This window comes from Hypanus sabinus, chromosome 11, assembly GCF_030144855.1.
Source record: "Hypanus sabinus isolate sHypSab1 chromosome 11, sHypSab1.hap1, whole genome shotgun sequence".
In the NCBI taxonomy this organism is placed as follows: domain Eukaryota; kingdom Metazoa; phylum Chordata; class Chondrichthyes; order Myliobatiformes; family Dasyatidae; genus Hypanus; species Hypanus sabinus.
The window spans coordinates 106,496,564-106,522,697 of NC_082716.1; the positions used below are offsets into that span (position 1 = coordinate 106,496,564).

Genomic DNA, 26,134 nt, shown 5'->3' on the forward strand with positions numbered 1-26,134 from the left:
TGGTGGCGTGTTGGTAGCACAGCACTTTACAGTACAGGCAACCAGGGTCCAATTCCTGCCACTGCCTGTAAGGAGTTTGTACGCTCTACCCCATGGCTGCATGGGTTTCCTCCGGGTGCTCTGGTTTCCTCCCACAGTCCAAAGATGTGCCGGTTGTAGGTTAATTGGTCATTGTAAATTATCCGGTGATTAGGCTCAGATTAAATTGGGGGGGGGTTCTGTGCTGTATCTCAAATAAATTGTACAAGTTCCCATTGGGTGTGCTCCCTCTGGAAAGTGAGATTTCTATCACCAAACGTCATTTGGAGTTGGCTGATACTTCAAGCTCAGCAGCATATGAGGAAAACAGTTTTCTATATACACATCAGGAGGACCAAACCCATCATCTTTAGCCTCCATCGTTGTCCCAGCCGCTGAACAACCCTCTGGCCAGAAACTCTCTGGACACTGGCTTCAGTGGCATTTCAGCCAAGATGCAATCCTGCCATATCCGTACTAATGATGAACAGATGAAAGGTTAGCTTTGTCCATCACATGCATGTCGAAACATACAGTGAAATGCACTGTTTGCACCAATGCCAACCAGTCCGAGGATGCGCTGGGTCAGAGTGAGGATTGGAGCGAGGGGGGATTTGAAGAACGAAGGCAGGATCTCATTGTAACCTGTTGAGTATTGAAAGGCCTGGGTAGACTGTTTTTGATGTACTCTGAGCAGTTTTGGGCCTCTTTGTAAGAAAGGATGCGCTGACTTTGGGATGAATTATTTTGGGATCGGAAGTCTCGTATGGGCAGTGATTGAAGGCTCTGGACTGCAAGGCCACTGGAATTTGAAGGATGAGTAAGGGATCTCACTGAAAGGCCTCGAAAGAGTGAATGTGGAGAGGATATTTTCAATAGTGGGGGGAGTCTAGGACCAGAGGGCGCAGTTCCGCTGGGGTGGGATTTCTTTCACCAGAGAGTGCTGAATCTGTGGAAAGCATAGGTTCTTGATTAGTCAGGGTGTCAGAGGTTACGGGGAGAAAACAGGAGAATGGGATTCAGAGTGATAATAAATCGGCCATGATGGAATGATAGTGGGCTGGATGGCCTAGTTCTGCTTTCATGTCGTACGGTCTCTTACGCCCGCAAGGTATATCTGCACGTCCTGTTATCTCCAGTCGCACAGGCTCTGCGTTCCAGGGTGGAGCAGTTTCATCCTGTTATCTCTAAATTTCAACATGCCTGAACCTTGGTTCAACTCCAACCACCCTGAGTGGCAAAGTTCCCCTTAAACATTTCAACTTTCAACCTTATGACCTCGTAACTTTCAGTAATTTTTTTTTGTATTCCACTTTTCACAACCTGCAGTACTGTGCAAAAATCTTAGGTGCCTATATATAGCTAGGGTTCCGTGTTTGCCAACGTGGGGCAGAGGACGGGTTTGTAAGTCTGGTGGGAGCAAAGGAAGTTGGGAACGGTGAGGGTGGGGCACCACAGGAGGGGTGTGGGACAGGTGGCAGAGAAGGAGTGCCGGAGGTGGAGGGTGGTGCAAGGGCAGATGCACCCAGCTCTGAGGCACCAGGCAAGGTCATTTGATCCTGAACAATTGGTTCATTGCTCATTATAGAGTGCCTCACTGGTTCTGCTCCCTCCCCTCTCCTTTCCCCCTCGCACTCTCAGTCCACAACAGACACCCACATCAGGATCAGGTATCATCCCTCACATAGTCATGAAATTTGTTTTATTCTTGCAGCAGCAGTACAGTGCAATACATACAATTACTACCGTACTGTGCAAAAGTCTTGGGCACTTGAGCTATATATATGTGCATAAACTTTTGCACTGTACGAAACTGTTAGGCACATAGCAAACTTGATTCTGATTCCAACCATTACTGATTTTGAGTTTATATTCCAAATTTATAAAGCCATGCCTCCAACCCAACGACCCTGAGCTTGAGATCTTAGATCAGTGAGTGAAAAGCTTTCCACTTAATCTCTCCTGACAGGAGTGGGAAGAAAAGCGACGGCAGAACATCGAGAAAATGAACGAAGAGATGGAGAAGATCGCGGAGTACGAGAGGGGTCAAATGGTGAGGACACACAGCTAATCCCACTGCTCTCCCCAGGGTACCGGTGAACTTTCCAAGCCCATTCATCTGTAATGATCGTGGCTTCGGTGCGGACAACCTCGACTTTTCTGACAAGTGAGGAGATGGGGGTAGAGTGCGTGGGAAGGAAATGGGGTGGAGGGTTACTGATCCACATTGATTAATTACCTCCATCATATCATTACATGATGGAGGTAATGGGGCAATTTGCCCCATTACTGCAATTTGTTTATTAGTTGTCCATGCTCCTCAACATCTCAAATTGTAAATGATGTTTTTCATGCCCGTTATGCCACTGGTGTTAAGGGCATCAATGAAGGACCTCCATCTCCTGTGTTCAGGCCTTCCTTCATCATGTCAGTAGCTTCTTCTAGCCTTTCACTGTCACGCAAGTCCCAGCTGGAATCTCAGGATTACTGTCACACTCTGATGTAGAAGGATTCTTCATGCTGTTTCCCTAACAGTTTTGTTTGACCAGTCGGAGCTGTTAGCCCTGAGCTGAACCCCCAGACCTGGAGGACTGATGGACCAATCTTGGTCTGGCTTCTACCCTTCGACCTCTTTGCCATGGGTGACCCAACCAAGAGCCAAGTCGTAAAGCCCTGACTCCAGCCAGCATACAGGGACTCTCTGGGTCATTGAGGCACACAAGCCTCCAATTCCAGTGACAAGGTTGTGGTCCTCTTGGAGGTTAAATGATGTACCAGAGGTTATTTGTTTGGAGTTGAAGCGTTGAAACCCTCTTAGCGCACAGTTTTGCCATGGTGTTGTTGCTAATGTGCAGCAGAAAGTTTTTCTGGAGCCAAAACATTTCCTTGGTTGGAGGAAGTTGGGGGAGGAGGTTAGGTGGGAGATTTGAAGTCGGATGCCAATCCAAGGTTTTGGGTGGGGGGGGGGGGATACGGTGGGAGAGATGGTTGGTGATCGGGTACCTGTTTGGAAAGGTGGGAGGTGTCCCGGGGATTTACGGTGATCGGGTATCTGTTTGGAAAGGTGGGAGGTGTCCCGGGATTTACGGAGATCGGGTACCTGTTTGGAAAGGTAGGAGGTGTCCCGGGGATTTACGGTGATCGGGTATCTGTTTGGAAAGGTGGGAGGTGTCCCGGGGATTTACGGTGATCGGGTATCTGTTTGGAAAGGTGGGAGGTGTCCCGGGGATTTACGGAGATCGGGTACCTGTTTGGAAAGGTAGGAGGTGTCCCGGGGATTTACGGGGATCGGGTACCTGTTTGGAAAGGTGGGAGGTGGCCCGGGGATTTACGGTGATCGGGTATCTGTTTGGAAAGGTGGGAGGTGTCCCGGGGATTTACGGAGATCGGGTACCTGTTTGGAAAGGTAGGAGGTGTCCCGGGGATTTACGGGGATCGGGTACCTGTTTGGAAAGGTGGGAGGTGTCCCGGGGATTTATGGGGACCGGGTGTGGCGACACATGGATCCTCACTTTGTGTTTTCAGGATCCGAGGTTGGGGTGGGGTGATGGGTCAGTGGGGAGGAGTTGATGGGGAAATTCGGTGATGAGCCAACTTGGGCTGAGATTTGAACGGGGCCAGATCCACGCAGAATCTTTCAAAGAGAAGATCCCAGTTGTGGAATGTATCCAGAAGCAGTTTTATCCGAGTGAACGATGAGGCCCTCCATTGGACAGTGTCGACCATGGATATCGTGTCCTAGTTGTCTAGAGGATTACAATATGGAGAAGAAGCTGTTGCCCATGTAAGCTCCCCCTCTCCACGCAGCTGGTGAATCAAAAGAAATGGCAGAGACCGATACAGTTTGGCACCAGCAGCGTCACAGGAGTTGTCTGTCAGTGCTGAACTTGACGTAGGACTGCCTTAGGGACCCTCGCTCCAGATTTTTTCCTTGGGTTTACGCCCGAAGGCTTCCCATGAGTTGGCGTAGCCTCGAGGTAGTGGAGGTTTGAGGTCAGGGTTTTCTTTCTCCTAAAATGATTTGCCAACCATGGCTGACAAGCCCCATCGGCCCGAAGCGACTGATTTTAAGGCGCCAGTGACCTGCCTTTGTCCCTTCTCCTGGCAGTAGAAACAGTTCTGCTGTGTTTAGTAGCCAGAAGTGAAGGGCATTAGCTGGACTTGATTGTCAGAGGCTATTTGAGACTTGGAGCTTATCCACACTACCACCCCTGGCTTTAACAACGCTAAGGAACCCATGTAAACATGGGGCAGCACAGTAGTCTAGTGGGTAGAACCAGCAACCTGGGTTCAACTCCTGCTGCTGCCTGTAAGGGGTTTGTACATTCTCCCCGTGACCGCGTGGGTTTCCTCCCGCAGTCCGGTTGGTAGGTTAATTGGCCATTGTAAATTGTCCCGCAGTTAGGCTAGGATTAAATTGGGGAATTGCTGGGCAACGTGGCTCGAAGAGCCTATTCCACGCTGTGTGTCAATAAGTAAATAAATATACGATCAAAGGGTAAGCTGAGGTGGGGTGCGTGGGCCTCGCTGCAGTTTGTCTGTGGGGGTGAATTAAGGTGTGTCCCCCGCCCCCGGCTGGTGACAGGGCACCTGGATTCCCCTATCCACTCTGACTCACTGCAGCTTCGTTCACAATTGCCATTAACTCTTCGTGCAAACAGATCGAGTCTCTTGGGTCTTAAGCTTCCCTAGTGAGATGAACTGCCGGTGTTAGGCATCAGATAAATAGTGATCACCAGCGGTTTTAAGTATATAAGCAGCAGATGTTGGTATTTTGCTTGGAAATTGGGCCTGGGTGGCAAGGCTGAAGGTTGCTGCCGTCCAACATTTTCAACTACTGCTGCGGAGGGAGTTGCAAGATTTGTACCTAGTGTCATACAGGCCATTCCTCCCAACTCATCCGTGCTGACCAAGGTTCCTATCTAGGCTAGTCCCATGGTGGCAGATGGAATACAGCGTCAGGAGTTGTAAGGTCATGCACTTTGGTAGAGGAAATAAAAGCATAGACTATTTTGGAATGGGGAGAAAATTCAGAAACCTGGGGTGTAGAGAGGGACTTTGGAGTCTTTGTGCAGGGTTCCCGAAAGGATAATTTGCAGGTTGAGTCTGTGGTGAGGAAGGCAAATGTGAAGTTAGCATTCATTTCAAGAGGACTGGAACATAAAAGCAAGGATGTAATGTTGAGACTTTATAAAGCACTTATGAGGCCAAAATTGTGAGCAGTTTTGGGCCCCTTATCTAAGAAAAGATGTGCTGATTGATATTGGAGAGGGTTCGAAGGAGGTTCACAACAATGCGCCTGGCTTGTCCTGTGAGGAGAGTTTGAAGGCTCTGGGCCTCTACTCACTGGAATTCAGAAGAATGAGGGGTAAGGTCAATGAAGCCTATCAGATATCGAAAGGCCTCAGAATGGAGGGACATTCTTTTGGAACGGAGACGAGAAGGAATTTCTTTAGCCAGAGACCAGCGAATCTATGGAATTTGTTGCCAAAGGCTGCTGTTTTGGCCAAGTCATTGGATATATTTAAGGCAAAGGTTGATAGATTCTTGATTAGTCAGGGCATGGAGGCATACAGGGAGAAGGCAGGAGATTTGGGACAGAGAGGGAAAATGGATCAGCCACGATGAAATGGCAGAGTCAAGTGGCCTAATTCTGCTCCTCTCCTGTATCTTCTAGTCTTGTGGTCTCATTTGCCTGTGTTTGGACGGGATCCCTCTTAAGAGGTTTAGAGTCTAAACTTTTCCTAACCATGGACCTACGCCTCCATGATATCACATAGATCATAGAAGAGTACAGGCCCTTCGGCCCACAATGTTGTGCTGAACCAGCTAAAAATCTTAAAAATGCAATTAACTAATCCCTTCTACTTAAACCATGTCCGTATCTCTCCCATCTTCCTCGTATCCAGGTGCCTATCCAAACGTCTCTTAAAAGCCTCTATTTGGCTCTACCACCACACCAGGCAGGGCATTCCAGGCATCCACCACTCTCTGAGTAAAAAAACTTGTCCCTCCCATCCTCTTTGAACCTACCAGCCTCTCACTTGCAATGCATGCCTTCTGGTATTAGACATTTCATATCTGCTCTATCCATGCCTCTCATAGAAACATAGAAAACCTGCAGCACGATACAGGCCCTTCGGCCCACAAAGCTGTACCGAACTCGTACTTACTTTAGAAATTACCTAGGCTTTACCCATAGTCCTCTATTTTTCCAAGCTCCATCTACCTATCCAGGAGTCTCTTAAAAGACCCTATCGTATCCGTCTCCACCACTGACGCCGGCAGCCCATTCCACACACTCACCACTCTCTACGCAAAAAAAAATTTACCCCTGACATCTCCTTTGTCCTTACTTCCAAGTACCTTAAAAATATGCCTTCTCGTGAGAGCCATTTCAGCCCTGGGTAAAAAACTATCCACACGATCTATGCCTCTGATAACCATGTAAGTCTCTATCAGATCTCCCCTCAGTCTCTGCCGCTCCAGAGAAAACAGTGTAAGTTTGTCCAGTGTCTCATTATAGTACACACCCTGTAAACCAGGCAGCATCCTGGTAAATCTCTTCTCCATCCTCTCTGAAGCCTCAGCATCATTCCTAAATTTGGCGACCAGAACTGTATGCAATACTTCACTCATTTTCAGAAAATTCCCTTGAATTAAATCCCAACCCCTCCCCATCATCCAGTGTCTCGAGCCCTGGCAACATCCTCATAAATCTCCCCCACACTCTTTCAAGCTGAGTGGCATCCTTCTCTGAGCAGGGTGACTAAAGCTGAACATGGAGTCCCAAACATGGCCTCACCATTGTCTTCAGCAGCCAAAGTACATTTATTACCTCCTCGGGTATACAGAGTAAACCTGTGATTCGTCCTCCTGCGGGCAGCCGCGAAACAAATAAAAACACCGTGGAACGAAACAAGTGCAATATGACATCTCGGTTAACGTCCTGACAGATCAAGGTTAGAGTTCAAAGGTCTTCACCACCCTGTCCATATGTTCTGCAGCACTCCCCATTGTGATAATCCTACCCAGGTTTCTTTCCCCAAAATGCATCACCTTACACTTACCTGAATTAAACTGCATCTCCCATTCTTTGGGCCACTTTCCCAGCAGATCAAGACCTGTCTTTAATCCCTAATAGCCTCCTTCACTGTCCACAAAACCATCTTCTAATGGCCCCTACAAATTTACTGACCATGCCTTATTGTTATGTGACAACTTTCCATGACTATGATTGTTTTTGGCAAACTTTTCTTCTTCTGGGCAGTGTCTTTACAAGGCAGGTGACTGCATCCTTATCTTCAGAGATTGTCTGCCTGGTGACAGTGGCCACATAACCAGGACTTGTGGTCTGCACCGGCTGCTCATGTGACTTGCTCCCACGGCTTCACATGACCCTGAATAGGGGGCTGAGCAGGTTCTGCACTTGGCTCAAGGGCGACCTGCAGGCTAGCGGAGGGAAGGAGCGCTTTACATCTCCACCCTGCCGCTGATGACTTGAACATTCTCATTAACGTAGATGACACATAGCAATGTTCTTGGTGCCAACTCCTGGGGAACACTACAAATCATAGTTTCCCAATCCAAAAATAAACAAGCTTCCTCCATCACCCTTTGCCTCTTACCAACAAGCCAGTGTACATCCAGTTAGCTCCAGTTAGCATCTTCCTGGATGCCCTCCAATCCAATTTTACAGAGCAGCCAGTCCTTAATCAAGTCATGTCAAATCAAGTTTATTGTCATTTAACTATATACATGCATGTAACGTATATAGAAACAAGACAATGTTTCTTCAAAACCAGGGTGTAAAGCAAAGTAGTAAATGTTACACAATAACTTAAGGTAAGGATAAAATCTACACATGAATCAAGCATAAATAACAAAAGTAAAAATATTAAATATTGTCAGGTACAGAACAGATTATCCAGTGACCCTTCGAATGCGATGAGGCAGGGAGTTCCGAAGCCTAACGGCCTGCAGGAAGAAACTGTTTCCCATCCTGACCGTTCTTGTCTTTGTGCATCGGAGTCTCCTGCCTGATGGTAGAAAGTCAAAGAGGTGGGATCCTTGAAAATACTAAAGGCCCTGCGTAAGCGACGCTCCTGATAAATGTCCCGATGGAGGGTAGGGAGATCCCTTTGATCCCGTCAGCTGTTCTCACAGTCCTTTGAAGGGACTTCTGGTTCAATACTCAGCTGCCCCCAGACCAGATGGAGATGCAGCTTGTCAGGACGCTCTCAATGATGCTCCTGTAAAATGCAGTTAAGATGGTGGGGTGGGGGAGAAAGTGAGGAGATGTAGGAAATGAAGCTTACATGTACCACCCTTGGGAATGATGAAGGAAGGGGCAATTATATTCCCAGACTGGGGTGTGTACCCTGGCGAGGCTCTCCTTCTTTCTTCCGCATAGTAGAAAGGAGGCCCTTGGAGACGCTGTTGGAACTCGAGCCTGCCCCTTTCTGAGAAAGGTTTTGCACTTCCTCCTGACCATTCCTCTTCCCACGTTACTGTGCTTTGAACTACATTTACCACTTCGTTTTGTAACGACAGTTACAGGCCCTTCCAGCCCAACGAGCCTGCGCTGTCTAAATACGCCCATATGAACAGTGAACCCAAGAGCCCATACGTGTTTGGAATGTGGGAGTAAATTGGAGCACCCGGAGGAAATTCATGTGGTCAGAGGGAGAATGTAAAAACTCCGTACAGACAGTGCCAGGGATTGAACCTGTGGTCACTGGGGCTGCAAATGTCTTACTCTGTGTCAGCCCAAAATGTCGACTGTACTCCTTTTTCCATAGATGCTGCCTGGCCTGCTGAGCTCCTCCAGCATTTTGTGTGTGTTGCCCAGAGCTCATTTTGTGTTTTTTTTTTTAATACTCTTTTTTAAAATCTTCATTTGAAATCTGCCCCTCAGGTGAATAAATTCCATTTACACGCCAACTTAATTATCACTTTTTCATTGATAGCCAATTCAGAATGGTGGGAGTTTGTTGGGGGGTGGGGGGGGGGTGTGAATGAGCGGAGCAGGAAAAGTCAACTTACTGCTCATCGTGGTCACAACTGATCTAGCACTGTCCTGATAAAATTTTATGTCCTGAGGTCTTACAAACCTATAATGGAAACCATGATTGAGTCTGTAATGCCCATTGGGGGCGGTGGGGGGTTCAAAACTTCAAAGGTTTGCCAATCTGAGCAAAGATGTGTTTCCACACCTCTGCTCTAAATGTCTTGCTCTAGACCCATTCTTGGCCCTAAACCCCTCAGCCATAGGAAGTGTCTCTACTACATCCTTACTGTAAGAATTCTGTGGATTTCAGTGAGATCTCCCTGTCAGATCCCTCTTCTAACCTCCAAAGATTATAAATCCCAATCTGCTCAACCAGAGATGAAAGCCCATCATCTCTGTTGCTTTATGACAACACCTGGCGAAGTACAGCACAGAAACAGGCCCGTCCAGTCCGTGCCAAGCCATTTAAAGCGTTACTCCCATCGACGTACACCAGGACCATACCCCTCCATGTCTCTACCATCCATGTACCAATCCAAACTTGTGTTGGACACTGAAATCGAGACTGAATGTAGCACTTACACTGGCAGCTCGTTCCATACTCTCATGACCCTCTGAGTGAAGAAGTTTCCCCTCATGTTTCCCTTAAACTTTTCACCTTTCATCCTTAACCCATGACCTCTGGTTGTAGTCCAACCCAACCTCAGTGGAAAAGTCAATTTGCATTTACCCTGTCTGTACCCCTTATTATTTGTATACCTCAATCAAGCCTCCTTTCAATCTTCTACATTCCAAGGAATAAAGTCCTAACCTATTCAATCTTCCCTTATAATTCAGGTCCTCCAGACCAGGCAACATCCTTGTAAATTTTCTCTGTACTCTTTCAATCATACTTGCATCTTTCCTGTAGGTAGGTGAATAAAACTGCTCACCATACTCCAAATTAGGCTTAACCAATGTCTTATCAACACAGCGTTTCATCCCAGTATCCCAAGAATGTTATTTCTTAGCCAAGCAGACCAAAGATTTGAATTGAGATTCAAAATGCAGGGATGCAACGGGACTTGGGAGTCCTTGTGCAGGATACCCTAAAGGTTAACCTCCAGGTTGAGTCGGTGGTGAAGAAGGTGAATGCAATGTTGGCATTCATTTCTAGAGGTATAGAATTTAAGAGCAGGGATGTGATGTTGAGGCTCTATAAGGCACTCGTGAGACCACACTTGGAGTATTGTGTGCAGTTTTGGGCTCCTATTTTAGAAAGGATATAGTAACATTGGAAAGGTTTCAGAGAAGATTCACAAGAACGATTCCAGGAATGAAAGGGTTACCATATGAGGAACGTCTGGCAGCTCTTGGGCTGTATTCCCTAGAGTTCAGGAGAATGACGGGAGATCTCACAGAAACATTCCAAATGTTAAAAGGCCAGAACAGATTTAGATATGGCAAAGTTATTTCCCATGGTAGAGGAGTCTAGGATGAGAGGGCATAACTTCAGGATTGAAGGATGTCTGTTTAGAACTGAGATGCAGAGAAATTACTTTAGTCAGAGGGTGGTAAATCTGTGGAATTTGTTGCCACGAGCGGCTGTAGAGGCCAAGTCATTGGGTTCATTTAAGACAGAGATAGATAGGTTCTTGATTAGCCAGGGCATCAAAGAGTATGGGGTGAAGGCAGGGGAGTGGGGATGACTAGAAGAATTGGATCAGAATATAAAACACAAAAGGCATATTTCAGTTCAGTTCAGCTTAGTGTTCACTATCCCCGCCCCCCCAACCTTATTCTTTTCCTTTCTCTGCTTGATCTTTGATACCTCAACTAATCAAAAACCTAGCAGCCTCCACTTTAAATATACCCAAACATTTGGCCTCCAAAACCAACTGTGGCAATGAATTCCATAGATTCTCCACTTTCTGGCTAAGGAAATTCCTCCTCGTTCCTGTTCCAAATGGACGTCCCTCTACCTTAAGTTAGTGCCTTCTGATCCTAGACTCTCACACTAAAGGAAACATGCTCTCCACTCCCCCTCCAGCAGCCACAGGCTCAGAGCCATCAAATGCTCTCTATACGTTAACCCTTTCGTGGGAACATGGGACGTGATCACAGAATGGGGATGCTCAGATTCTGCCTGTCACTTCCTGAAGGACTGAGATTGGTGTCTCCCGAGAGAAAGTGAGTGTCTTTATTAACCAACACACAGCTGTGTTTAATTAAAGCCCTCTTCCTTGTGGAGGAGTTACCCGACTCCGTGTTGCTGTGCATTATTTCTGTCAGAGTGTCAATGGCCCTTTTCAGATCTAATTATCTCCTGTGTTGTTTTTTCTGTTATTATCTGAAGAGGAAATAATCTTGCAGCAGTAGACCAGAGCTGGTTCCCCCCCCCCCCCCTCCGCCATCAGTGATGCAGTCATCTTCTTCATGGTTAGAGCTGAGGAACTTGTGTTTCTGTAACCCTTTCTCTGACCTTGGGGTATGCAGACTCTGAACTGCTATCTTCAACAGGGGGCCATGGTAGCGCAGTGGTTAGCACGGTGCTACTACAGCATTGGACATCATCTGTGAGGAGTTTGTACGTTCCTCCCCATGGACCGTGGTGTTTGCCTCCCACGTTCCAGAGACGTACCAGTTAGTAAGTTAATTGGCCTTTGTAAATTGTCCTGTGATCAGGCCAGTGTTAGGTTGCTGGGCAGTGTGGCTTGTTGGGCCTTGTCCACGCTGCCTCTCTTAAATAAATAAAGGAATGCGAGTGCCTAGCAGAGCAGTTAACGTAACACTTCACAGCACCAGCATTTGAATTTGGGGTTCAATTCCCGCCGCTGTCTGTAAGGAGTTTCTGTCATCTCATGAGCGTGTGGGTTTCCGCTGGGTGCTCGGGTTTCCTCCCACATTCCAAAGACGTTCGGATTAGAGTTAGTAACTCTAGGGCATTTCAAGCTGATGCCAGAATCATGGCAACATCTACGGTCTGCCCCCAGCACAGCCGTGGATTGTTGGTTGTTGATGCAAATAGCCCACTGTGTGTTTTGATATGACAGACAGAGGCCCTCCATCGGTCAGGCTCAACCATGGACATTGTGTCCTAGGTGTGTAGATACGACGTGGAGAGCAGGCTGTTGCCCACGTAGCAGGCTCCCCCTCTCCACGCAGCTGATGAATCCAAAGGAACGGCAGAGTCTGACACAGTTTGGCACCAGCAGCGTCACAGGAGTTGTGCGTGTGTCTTCAGGCTTCTGTACCTCCTCCCTGATGGTAGCAATGAGAAGAGGGCATATCCTGGGTTATGGGGGTCCTTAATGATGGATGCCGCCTTTTTGAGGCATCGCTCCTTCAAGATGTCTTGGACACGATGGAGGCTAGTGCCCATGATGGAGCTGACTGAGTTTACAAATGTTTGTAGCTTATTTTTATCCTGTGCATTAGCCCCAATCCCATACTAGACAGTGATGCAGCCAGATAGAATGCTCTCCATAGGTTCTGGTCAGGTATCAAACCTCCTCAAACTTGAAATGAAACATGGGTCAGGGGAGGGTTAGGGTGGCACAAGTGCAGATACACCCCGCCCTGAGACGCCAGGCAAGGTCATTTGATTCCAAAATAATTGGTTTATTGATCATTACAGAATATCTCTCTGGTGCTTCCCACTCTCTCCCCATCCCTTCTCCTTTTCTCAACCGTGATTTCTCCTCTCCCTGCTCCCTTCCCACTGTCTGTCGACAGTAGAGACCCATATCAGAATCAGGTTTATCATCACTCGTATATGCCATGGAATTTTTTTTGTAGTAGCAGTAGGGTGCAATACCTAAAATTACTGCAGTACTGTGCTAAAATCTTGGGCACCATAGCCATATTTATGTGCCTAAGACTTTTGCACAGTCCTGTGGGTCAGCGATAATAACCCTGCTTCTGTTTCTGACCATTACCTGATCGTAAATTTATTTTCCTCATTTATAAAGTCATACCTCCATTTCAAAGCCATTTAGAGAAGTACATGAACAGGACGGGCTGAGTGGGATGGGATAGGATAGGATGGGCCAAACATGGGCAGAGGGGATTAGTTCACTGGGCATTAGAGTCGATATGGATCGTAGGACCTTTCTCTAATGGTTTGAGTTTGCTAGGTTATTGGATGGCTCTATTTCAATGAACTGAAAAATGGACCCAAATTCTTGTTTTCAAGGATGGCACTGGGGAGAGAAACCCCACGCGGAACTTCCTGGATGACCCGCGACGCCTGGGCTCCCTTCCCGATGGCGACAGGAAGGGCGGCAGCCGCCGACACGTGCGTAACTGGGGCGGGCCCGACTTCGACAAGGTGAAGACTGGGTTGGACCGTGGCAAGGACCAGCGGGTAAGGTTTGGGGTTAGCTCAGCCTGCCCGCCCGCCATCCGTGGCTTTGAAATGGAATTTGTAAATTCCCGATGGTGCCCGACCGTTCTGAGCACAGCTCCCTGTTGTCCTGTCCCTCATGAGAAGTACTGCCCTTTTGCTGTAGATAAATCGGAGCACCTTCAATATACTGGGTGGATTTAAGGAGGTCTGTGAGGCGGGAGGATGTGAAATGCTGAGATCTGGAATGAAAACAAATAAATAAGTTTATTATCGATAAACCATTAACATGTATTGTTCCATTTGGGCCAAGGTGCAGAACAGCACGTAAAAGTCGCACAGTTATGATACAGCACGTAGTCGCTGCAGCAGCCAATTCTAACCAACTGGAGATGCTGTTGACTCCCCATAGACTTCTTATGCTTGTCAGACGTGCCCTCGGCTCCGGTAATGATTGTTCTAAAAGTCGAAGATATGTATTCGATCCTTTGTTAGCAATTAGTAAACATACAATCTTGAAGCAATCAAACTTGAGTGCACCAAAATGTTATGTTACATGAAATTGAGCGGCCAACAAAACTTTCGGCATCCGTCAGTCCCCAGCTGCAAACTGCACAGAGCCAAGTATGAATACGTAACTTATACCCTTCGCTGTGACCACGTCCCACTTGTGACTATTTACCATAATAAACGCACATCACAGAATGTAATGCAGAGAGAGCACAGATACTTGGCTCCTACACATTCACAAAATAATATTTGCACAAAGCCCCTGAGCAGCATGGCCTGAAGATTGACTGGTTGATGAAAATTGTGAGGTGCATGTTTATGTAAGACAGTATAATGTTACTGACACTGTAACAAAGTCACCGGAGAGATAGTGAAGTAATGGATATACAAGTGTTTTATTCAACAAAAACGATCAACAGGCATCATATTGAGACACACTTGGAAGAAAAGGCCTCCTGACCCAATATTACATGACGTTTTTATGTGCTGTAAATCAAAGGTAACAGCAGGACAATTCTACAATTACAATGAATCTACAATGCTTCCTTTGAATTACATATAGTTTCCCAATTCACCGACTTCCCACCCACTCTCCACACACCCAGAATGAATGTTATTCAGCATTGTCTGGTTTGCAATTAACTCTATGGTCAGGGTCTTCGGTGTTTCTGGGGTAGTATTGGGGTACAGTGTGATCTGGGATGGCATCGGGGTACACTGTGATCTGGCATGGTGTTGGGGTACACCATGATCTGGGATGATATCGGGGACACATTGATCTGGGATGGTATCGGGGTACACGGTGATCTGAGGTGGTATCGGGGTACACGGTGATCTGGGATGGTATCGGGGTACAAGGTGATCTGAGATGGCGTCGGGGTGCACGGTGATCTGGGATGGTGTCGGGGTGCACAGGGATCTGGGATGGTGTCGGGGTACACGGTGATCTGGGATGGTGTCGGGGTACACGGTGATCTGGGATGGCATGGGGGTACACGGTGATCTGGGATGGCGTCGGGGTACACGGTGATCTGGGATGGCGTTGGGGTACACCATGATCTGAGATGATATCGGGGACACATTGATCTGGAATGGTATCGGGGTACACGGTGATCTGAGGTGGTATCGGGGTACACGGTGATCTGGGATGGTATCGGGGTACAAGGTGATCTGAGATGGCGTCGGGGTGCACGGTGATCTGGGATGGTGTCGGGGTGCACAGGGATCTGGGATGGTGTCGGGGTACACGGTGATCTGGGATGGCATGGGGGTACACGGTGATCTGGGATGGCGTCGGGGTACACGGTGATCTGGGATGGCGTCGGGGTACACCGTGATCTGAGATGGTGTCGGGGTACACGGTGATCTGGGATGGTGTCGGGGTGCACGGTGATCTGGGATGGTGTCGGGGTGCACGGGGATCTGGGATGGTGTCGGGATGCACGGTGATCTGGGATGGTGTCGGGGTACACGGTGATCTGGGATGATATCGGGGTACAAGGTGATCTGGGATGGTGTTGGGGTGCACGATGATCTGGGATGGTGTCGGGGTACACGGTGATCTGGGATGGCGTCGGGGTACACGGTGATCTGGGATGGTGTCGGGGTACACTGTGATCTGGGATGGTATCGGGGTACACCGTGATCTGGGATGGCGTCGGGGTACACGGTGATCTGGGATGGTATCAGGGTACACTGTGATCTGGGATGGCGTCGGGGTACACGGTGATCTGGATGCTGTATGTCAAAGAAAACGAGCTGAGAAGATGAACTGTGGCTTCGTGTCTCATGCATGAGCAGCATTCGTTGTGAAGGCTGTTGGCTCGCTTTTATTGTGTGCATGATTTGTGTTTTTTTTTCTCTCTCTGCACTTTGGGTCTTGGTCTTTTTTTTAATGGATTCTTTCAGGTTTCCTTGTTTTGTGGCTGCCTGGAAGCAGACAAATCTCAAGCTTGTATAATATATGCATACTTTCATAATAATACTTCGAATGAGATTCATAAAGAACAGTTTTTCAAAAAAAGGACACAGTTCTCAAGAAAGATCTGATTGTGGGGAAGGTTCAGTAGAGTACAATTTACTCCACTAACTGGCCACGCTTAAAGGCCTAAGCAATAGATGTCATAGAAACGTCCAGCACAGGAACAGGTCCATCGGCCCTTCTAGTCTAGTCTATAGGGAGATGTAGGGCAGGTTAGAACTTTGTTCATTGGAGTGAAGAGTTACCCGCTCGTGTTTCCCTTAAACGTTTCACATTTCATCTTAACACATGACCTTTAGCTCTATTTTCACCTAACCTCTGTGGGGTTGAGGGGGAGAACTTCCATTTACCTGTCGCAACGCACCATAATTTTGTGCACTTCTGTCAAATTTCTGCTCATTCTCCTGTGTTCTAATGGTAATTTACAGAGTTCAAAGTAAATTTTATTATAAATGTTCATGTATGTCACCATGTCCAACCTTGAGATTCTTTTTCCTGCGGGCATACTCGACAAATCTATAGAATAGTAACTATAGCAGGATCAATGAAAGATCAACCAGAGTGAAGAAGACAACAAACTGTGCAAATGCAAATATAAATAAATAGCAATAAATAATGAGAACATGAGATAATGAGATAAAGACAGACAGACAGATGGGCATACTTTATTGATCCCAAAGAGTCCTTAAAGTGAAGTAATTGGCTGTTGGAACACCTCAATGACGGGGCAAGTGAGTGTAGTTATCCCCTTTTATTTAAGAGCCTGATGATTAACTGTTCTTGAACCTGGTGGTGTGAGTCCTGAGGCTCTTGTACCTTCTACCTGATGGCAGCAGCGAGAAGAGAGCGTGACCTGGGTGGTGGGGATCTCTGCTGATGGATGCTGCTTTCCCACGACAGCGTTTCATGTAGATGTGCTCAGTGGTTGGGAGGGCGTCACCCGTGATGTGAAGTGATGACACAAGTGACGCATTTCGCTGGAGGTTTCGATATGCTGTGCGCGTGACAAAGAAAGCTGATTTTGGTTTAAACTGTGGTGCGGTGTTCCCTTCTCAGGGCAGGCAGTCCGGTGCCAAGGACCATGGCAGGATGGACATGACCCTCTCCATGACCGGGCGGGAGAGAGCAGAGTACATGCGCTGGAAGAAGGAACGAGAACAGATTGACCAGGAGAGGTTGGCTCGGCACCGCAACGCTACGGGGCAGTGGAGGCGCGAGTGGGACGCTGAGAAGACAGAATCTATGTATGTTTGTTTTTGCTTTGTGGCGGGGTGATAAGTGTCCGTGCCTTCGAGGGTCCAGAGGAGATTCATGAGAATGATCCCGTGACTCTGGGCCTGGCAGTGGAGTTTAGAAGATTGAGGGGGAAGTCTCCTAGAAACCTATCAAATATTGAAAGACGTAGATAGTGGGCATGGAATGGATGTAGTGGGAGAAGCTAGGATCAGAGAACACAGCCTCAGGATAAAGCGATCAGAGATGAAGAGGAATTTTTAGACCGAGGGTGATGAATCTGTGAAATTTGTTACCACATCTGTGGAGGCCAAGTCATTGAGGGTTTCTGAGGTGGAGATCAGTAGGTTCTTGATTGATTAAGGGGAGAAAGTGGGAGAATGGTATTGGGGGGGGGAGGAACAATCAGGAATGACTGAATGGTGGATCAGACTGGATGGGGCAAACGCCCGAATTCTGCTTCTATCTGTTACGGTCTAATCCTGAATAGGTTTGGCTAATCTCCTCTGTTCCTGGAGAAGCAAAAGGAGGACATTGGGTGCAGAAATGAAGCTACTGGGTTAAGGCAGAGCAGCTTAGAAACAGGAGTTCCGATGGGGGGGGGGGGGTGGAATCAGAATCAGGTTTAATATCACTGGCATGAGTGTGTGCCTTCAGGCTCCTGTACCTCCTCCTCGATAGTAGCAATGAGAAGAGAGCATGACCTGGGTGATGGGGGTCCTTAATAATGGATGCTGCCTTTTCGAGGCACCGCTCCTTGAAAGTGCCTTGGATACTTCGGAGGAGAAAATTTTCCTTGTGACACAAAGCTGCTAAGCAGCTGAGTCCAAGGTGCGAGTGGGTGCCAGTATGTATTAATTTTTTGGTGTCAAACCAGCATGAGTTTTCACACCATCTTAATCCCTCAGACATTTTATTCACACCTTCCAGGAGAGACAGCTGTTGTACTCTGCCGTGCTCTCCAGTTCTCGGCCGTTGCATTGCAAACATTTTTATTTTGCCTGTCCCCAAATATTAAAATGAAATAAAATTTGCAATAGTTTATTTCCCCCCATTTCTAGCTCCTCGGCTTTATACCTGTTAGGATTCTAACACCGGTTAGTCAAGACCCAGGTACACACTAAGGAGGAGAGGGGATGCGTTGTCTTAGACGATAGGACAAAGGAGCAGAATTAGGCCATTCAGCCCATTGAGTCTGCTCTGCCATTCCATCATGGCTGATTTATTATTCCTTCCAGCCCCATTCTCCTGCCTTCTCCTTGTGACACCCTGACTAATCGAGGTAAGGTGGTGGGGTGGAGCTTCGTGAGCAAGGTGATTAAACTGTTAGTTTAGCCTCTATACTGTTTTCTGCCAGTGAGTGTGGGAAAAACAGTGGTTTCCAACAGCAAAGCAGACCCCATTCCTCCCTCCCTCCCACCTCCACCCCCCGTGCACGTACACAGTCGTCTATCCCGAGGACAGGCCGTCTCCTTGGCCTCCTACTTGCAGTGGATTCTCAAACATTAGGTCTCCAGCTTCGGCTAGGGGTGGGGCTCAGGTTTTTAAAGACCCAATGATGATAAAGAAGTGGATGTTCATTGCGAAGTCAGGAAGGGCTTTGTAATGCTCCTGCAGCCCCGATGAGGGGCGACTGGTGTTGGTGTCCTCTTCAGCCGCAGTGCGCTGAAGTCCCAGTGCCAGGATGGTGGATTGGCATGAGCAAGCCATGGTTAATATCCTGCCCTCCTGTTATTTGCCAGCAACCTTCCTCCTCTCCAACTGATTCAGCCAAAAATCAACAGTGCAGTTTATTGCTGTTTGACCGTTTCTCCTTCAGCACCAGTGAGCGGTCTGGTTAATTACTTGGCTGTTATAAGGGGCTGTCATTGTGCTTAACATAGAGCATAGGACGGTACAGCCAGCCCACAACATTTTGCAAAAAGTAAATCAAAGCACCCAAACTCTGATCCCTCCTACCTACACCGTCCATATCCCTCCATCCTCCTCATATCCATGTGCCAAACCTCCCTCTAATGTATTTGCCTCTATCACCACACCAGGCAGGGCATTCCAGGCATCCACCACTCTCTGAGTGAAAAAACTTACCCTTCACATCCCCCTTGTACCTCCCCCCTCTCACATTCAATGCATGCCCTCTGGTATTAGACATTTCAACCCTGGGAAACAGATACTCTCTCAGTCCACTCTCTGTGCTTCTCATAATCTTGTAAACCTCTATCAGATCTCCCCTCAGCTTCCACCGCTCCAGAGAAAACAACCCGAGTTTATCCAGCCTCTTATGACAGCACAGGCCCTCTAAACCGGGCAGCATCCTGGTAAACCTCTTCTGCCCCCTCTCCAAAGCCTCACCATCCTTCCTATAGTGGGGTGACCAGAACTGTATGCAATACTCCAGATGTGGCCCAATCTGAGTCAACATTAGTTTTGGAGCAGTTCTGAGTAGACATTAAAGTTTGTGCGTGAAGTTTGTGTTCCCTGTAATCTCTGTCTGCTGACCACAATGCTAATTACCTGAGTCCCATTTGCCTGCAGTAAGCCCATATACCTCAACTCATTTCCTATGCCAAAGCCTTTTAAAAGTTGAATCTGCCTGTACCACCTCCTCAGGCAACTCGTTTCAGACGTTCATCACCCTCTGTATGGGGCTGAAAAAAACTTCTTTAAATTTCTCCCCTCTCACCTTCAAAGTAAGTTTATTATCAAAATCTGTAACCGTGACCATATCCTACCTTGAGATTCATTTTCTTGCAGGCAATCATAATAGGACAAAAGGTACAGTAGGATCAATGTAAAACAACCAATGACAAAAGATTCAAAGTCAGTGTGCAGTATAGAATCCTGAAATTCATCTTCCCCACAGACAGCCACGAAATAACGAAACATCATGGCATACATTCAAAGAAAAACATCAAACCTCTTCTCCCCCCCCGCAAAAAATTGTACATACAGCTACCAAACAAAAGCGAGAAACACGGAATATAAAACACAGAATTAAAGAGTCCAGTTCAGCTCAGTGTTCCTTATTTGCTGTCCACCCTGACTCAAAATCACCCAAAATAGCAACAAAAAAGGAGCAATCAGGAACTCATCCTAACATGAACTGCAATTCCAATAAAGTAACAATAAATAGAAGTGAAATTATAAACAAATAAATAATACTGAGACCATAAGTTGTAGAGTCCTTGAAAGTGAGTCCATAGATTATGGAATCAGATTAGTGGTGAGTGAAGTTACCCACACTGGTTCAGGAGCCTGATGGTTGTGGGGTAATAACTGTTCCTGAACCTGGTGGTGTGGAACCTGAGACTCATTGTGGTGAGTGAAGTTACCCACACTGGTTCAGGAGCCTGATGATTGTGGGGTAATAACTGTTCCTGAACCAGGTGGTGTGGGACCTGAGGCACATTGTCGTGAGTGAAGTTATCCACACTGGTTCAGGAGCCTGATGGTTGTCAGGTAATAACTGTTCCTGCACCTGGTGGTGTGGGACCTGAGGCTCATTGTGGTGAGTGAAGTTATCCACACTGGTTCAGGAGCCTGATGGTTGTGGGGTAATAACTGTTCCTGAACCTGGTGGTGTGGGACCTGAGGCTCATTGTGGTGAGTGAAGTTATCCACACTGGTTCAGGAGCCTGATGGTTGTGGGGTAATAACTGTTCCTGAACCTGTTGGTGTGCGACCTGAGGCTCATTGTGGTGAGTGAAGTTATCCACACTGGTTCAGGAGCCTGATGGTTGTGGGGTAATAACTCTTGTACCTCCAGTCCAATGGTGGTAGTGAGAAGAGAGCATGAACTGGAAGGTGGGGGGCCCTTGATGATAGACGCTGCTTTCTAGCAGCAGCACTCCTTGTAGATGTGCTCAGTGGTGGGTAGGGCTTTGCCTGTGATGGACTGAAAACAGGGAAAGAAATTTGCCTCTAGTCACTTAGAGCCAAACATATGTAAGAAGAAACCCTCCCACTAACTGTGGTATGTTGGAGGGAGGAGGGAAAGTGGCTCTAACCAATAGTCATTTTTATCTATTTAATTATTTACTTAGTAATCTGGATAGGTGGATGTATGATGGACAGACAGGCGTTCGGAAAGACACCCTTTTGATGGATAGACAGGCGTTCGGAAAGACACCCTTTTGATGGACAGACAGGCGTTCGGAAAGACACCCTTTTGATGGATAGACAGGCGTATGGAAAGACACCCTTTTGATGGATAGACAGGCGTTTGGAAAGACATGTTTGATGGATAGACAGGCGTTCGGAAAGACACCCTTTTGATGGACAGACAGGCGTTCGGAAAAACATGTTTGATGGACAGACAGGCGTTCGGAAAGACACCCTTTTGATGGACAGACAGGCGTTCGGAAAGACACCCTTTTGATGGACAGACAGGCGTTCGGAAAGACACCTGTGATGGACAGACAGGCGTACGGAAAGACACCGGTTTGATGGACAGACAGGCATACAGAAAGACAGGCGTTCGGAAAGACATGTTTGATGGACAGACAGGCGTTCGGAATGACACCTGTGATGGACAGACAGGCGTTCGGAAAGACACCCTTTTGATGGACAGACAGGCGTTCGGAAAGACACCTGTGATGGACAGACAGGCGTTCGGAAAGACACCCTTTTGATGGACAGACAGGCGTTCGGAAAGACATGTTTGATGGACAGACAGGCGTACGGAAAGACATGTTTGATGGACAGACAGGCGTACGGAAAGACAGACAGGCGTACGGAAAGACAGGCATACGGAAAGACACCTGTTTGATGGACAGACAGGCATACGGAAAGACACCTGTTTGATGGATAGACACATGATAGAGCTGAATTGGCCCTTTGAGTCATGCCACCCAACAATCCCCCGATTTAACCGTAGCCTAATCATGGGATAATTTACAGTGACCAATTAACCTGCCAACTGGTGCATGTTTGGACTGTGGCAAGAAACTGGAGCACCCAGAGGAAACCCATGTGATTAAGCGGAGAACATGCCAACTGCTTAGTGTTAGCGTGTGGCCTAGTGGATAAGACATCGGTCTAGTGATCTGAAGGTCATTGATTTGAGCCTCAGCTGAGGCAGCGTGTTTTGTGGCCTTGAGCAAGGCACTTAACAGCCTTGCTCTGCAACGACACCGGTGCCAAGCTGCTTGGGTTCTAGTGCCCTTCCCTTGGACAACATCGGTGGCGTGGAGAGGGGAAGGCCTGCAGCTTGGGCAACTGCCGGTCTCCCGTACAACCCTGCCCAGGCCTGCGCCCTGGAAACCTTCCAAGGTGCAAATCCATGGTCTCACGAGACTAACGGATGCCTATTACCAACTGCTTATAGGCAGTGGCGGGTATTGAACTCGGGGCACCTGTTTTGTAAAGCACTGTGCTGACGTGTTGTCCCATTAACTTTGGCAACTGAAGATGAATTCCTCTATTGAAGATGAATTGGTCTAATTTTTTTCCTTCTTGCATATCTCAAGGTTCAAGGCTCAAGGTTCACATCCCGTTGAAAAAAGCAGTCCTAGAGGTGAGTACTGAAATGAATTTACAGACCATTTTAGTGGATGTCTGCATAAATTTTAGTAAGGCATTTGACAAGGTTTCCCATGGTGGGTTCATTCACAATGTCAGCAGAAATGGGATCCAGGAACAGTTAGCTATGTGGATTCAGAATTGACTTGCCCACGAAAGACAGTGGGTGGCAGGGTGGAGCTGTGTCTCTCCCAAAGAGATGTAATGTGCCCTTTTCCTCTGCTAGCCTGTAAGTCACTCTTCAGCTGGGTGCAGCACCTGCTTCGCCCACCCCTCCAATCAGGGTCACGTGAAGCTGTGGAGCAGAAGGCAATGGCAAATCACTACTGCGGAAGCATTTGCTAAGAACGATCACAGTCGAGACCACAATCACCCACATCATATGACTCGACACAGGATGAATGAATGAACAGAAGGCAGAGAGTGTTAGTAGATGGAGTGTATTCTGTCTCGAAGTATTTAACTAGTGATGTTCTACGAGGGTTTGTCCTGGGGCCCTGCTCTTTGTTGCTTTTGTAAATGACTTGGATAAGGAATTGGAAGAATGGGTTACTAAGAATGCAGATGACGAAGGTTGGTGGTGTTTTGGGTGATGTAGAAGGTTGTCGTAGATTACAGCGGGACATTGATAGGATGCAGAGCTGGGCTGAGAAGTGGCAGATGGAGTTCAATCCAGAGAAGTGTGAAGTGATTCACTTGGCAGGTCAGATTTGAAGGCAGAATACATGGTTAATGGCAGATTCTTAGCAGTGTGGAGAATCAGAGAGATCTTAGGGATTCACGTCCGTAGATCCATCAACATTGCCGTGCAAGTTGAGGTGATTAAGAAGGCAGTTGGTCTTCGTTAGTTGGAGGATTGAGTTTAAGAGCCATGAAATAATATTGCAGCTCTATAAACTGGTTAGACAACACCTGTGCTCAGTTCTGGCCATCTCACTACAGGAAGGAAGTGGAAGCTTTAGAGAGGGTGCAGAGGAGATTCACCAGGATGCTGCCTGGATTAGAGAGGGTGCAGAGGAGATTTACCAGGATGCTGCCTGGATTAGAGAGGGTGCAGAGGAGATTTACCAGGATGCTGTCTGGATCAGAGAGGGTGCAGAGGAGATTCACCAGGATGCTGCCTGGATTAGAGAGGGTGCAGAGGAGATTCACCAGGATGCTGTCTGGATTAGAGAGGGTGCAGAGGAGATTCACCAGGATGCTGCCTGGATTAGAGAGGGTGCAGAGGAGATTCACCAGGATGCTGTCTGGATTAGAGAGGGTGCAGAGGAGATTCACCAGGATGCTGCCTGGATTAGAGAGGGTGCAGAGGAGATTCACCAGGATGCTGTCTGGATTAGAGAGGGTGCAGAGGAGATTCACCAGGATGCTGCCTGGATTAGAGAGGGTGCAGAGGAGATTCACCAGGATGCTGTCTGGATTAGAGAGGGTGCAGAGGAGATTCACCAGGATGCTGCCTGGATTAGAGAGGGTGCAGAGGAGATTTACCAGGATGCTGTCTGGATCAGAGAGGGTGCAGAGGAGATTCACCAGGATGCTGCCTGGATTAGAGAGGGTGCAGAGGAGATTCACCAGGATGCTGTCCGGATTAGAGAAGGTGCAGAGGAGATTTACCAGTATGCTGTCTGGATTAGAGAGGGTGCAGAGGAGATTCACCAGGATGCTGTCTGGATTAGAGAGGGTGCAGAGGAGATTCACCAGGATGCTGCCTGGATTAGAGAGGGTGCAGAGGAGATTTACCAGGATGCTGTCTGGATCAGAGAGGGTGCAGAGGAGATTCACCAGGATGCTGCCTGGATTAGAGAGGGTGCAGGGGAGATTCACCAGGATGCTGTCCGGATTAGAGAAGGTGCAGAGGAGATTTACCAGTATGCTGTCTGGATTAGAGAGGGTGCAGGGGAGATTCACCAGGATGCTGCCTGGATTAGAGAGGGTGCAGAGGAGATTTACCAGGATGCTGCCTGGATTAGAGAGGGTGCAGAGGAGATTTACCAGCATGCTGTCCGGATTAGAGAGGGTGCAGGGGAGATTCACCAGGATGCTGCCTGGATTAGAGAGGGTGCAGAGGAGATTTACCAGGATGCTGTCTGGATTAGAGAGGGTGCAGAGGAGATTTGCCAGGGCGCTGCCTGGATTAGAGAGGGTGCAGAGGAGATTCACCAGGATGCTGTCTGGATTAGAGAGGGTGCAGAGGAGATTTACCAGGATGCTGTCTGGATTAGAGAGGGTGCAGAGGAGATTTGCCAGGATGCTGCCTGGATTAGAGAAGGTGCAGAGGAGATTTACCAGGATGCTGTCTGGATTAGAGAGGGTGCAGAGGAGATTTGCCAGGATGCTGTCTGGATTAGAGAAGGTGCAGAGGAGATTTACCAGGATGCTGTCTGGATTAGAGAGGGTGCAGAGGAGATTTGCCAGGATGCTGCCTGGATTAGAGAAGGTGCAGAGGAGATTTTCCAGGATGCTGTCTGGATTAGAGAAGGTGCAGAGGAGATTTACCAGGATGCTGTCTGGATTAGAGAAGGTGCAGAGGAGATTTACCAGGATGCTGTCTGGATTAGAGAGGGTGCAGAGGAGATTTACCAGGATGCTGTCTGGATTAGAGAAGGTGCAGAGGAGATTTATCTGGATGCTGTCTGGATTAGAGAGGGTGCAGAGGAGATTCACCAGGATGCTGTCTGGATTAGAGAGGGTGCAGAGGAGATTTACCAGGATGCTGTCTGGATTGGAGAGGGTGCAGAGGAGATTCACCAGGATGCTGCCTGGATTAGAGAGGGTGCAGAGGAGATTCACCAGGATGCTGTCTGGATTGGAGAGCATGTCTTAGGGTAGGTTGAGTAAAGTAGGGCTTTTCTGTTTACAGTGAAGGAGGATGAGAGATGACTTGATGAAAGTATACAAGATGATGAGGCATAGATCGAGTGGACAGCCAGAGACTTTTTCCCAGGGTGGAGATGGTTAATATGAGGGATCATTTTAAGGTGTTGGGAGGAAAACTTCGAGAGAATGTCAGTGGTAGCTATTTTACAGAGAGGGGCGGGTGACTGAAACACCATGCCAAGAGTGTTGGTAGAGGCAGATCATTAAAGGTGTATTTTTTTTTAAAAACTCTTACAAGATTGAAAGTTTGGGATGTCAGGCCGGAGAAGAAGGACACTCTGAAGTGACCTATAAAGGGGGGGGGGGTCATTCTAAAGTGATTGGGGGAAAATCTACAGGGGTGTCAGAGGTAATTTTAAACACAGAGTGTTGGTAGAGGCAGATACATGAGGGACATTTAGGAGAATCTTAGATCAGCAGGTGGGTAATAGAAAAACAGAGGGCAATGTGGGAGGGAAGGGTTAGATTGATTTTAGAGTAGGCTAAAACCTCAACACCTGTGGGCCAAAGGGCTGTACTGTGCTGAACTCTTGTATATTCTAAGTAGAGATGTCTGATATTTGCTGCAGAATGTGGTTTGATTGGGGCGGGGGTGGTTTACAAGTACATAGATCCAGAAATGCTTGATTCCTACTAGTTTTCCTAAGACACGTAGATTGGG

The 26,134-nt window shown here is 47.7% G+C and overlaps 1 protein-coding gene across 7 annotated transcripts in view; it reads left to right on the forward strand.

The window, feature by feature from the left end:
- ccdc9 (coiled-coil domain containing 9) overlaps positions 1-26,134 on the forward strand; it is a 99,527-nt gene that overhangs the window by 30,367 nt on the left and 43,026 nt on the right. For all 7 annotated transcript variants that reach the window (XM_059985020.1, XM_059985022.1, XM_059985023.1 and 4 more), the window contains 4 exons: positions 1,988-2,071; positions 13,203-13,373; positions 16,900-17,087; positions 22,545-22,591. In XM_059985020.1, coding sequence (XP_059841003.1) covers positions 1,988-2,071; positions 13,203-13,373; positions 16,900-17,087; positions 22,545-22,591 — 490 coding nt within the window. The remainder of the gene's footprint in view (positions 1-1,987; positions 2,072-13,202; positions 13,374-16,899; positions 17,088-22,544; positions 22,592-26,134) is intronic.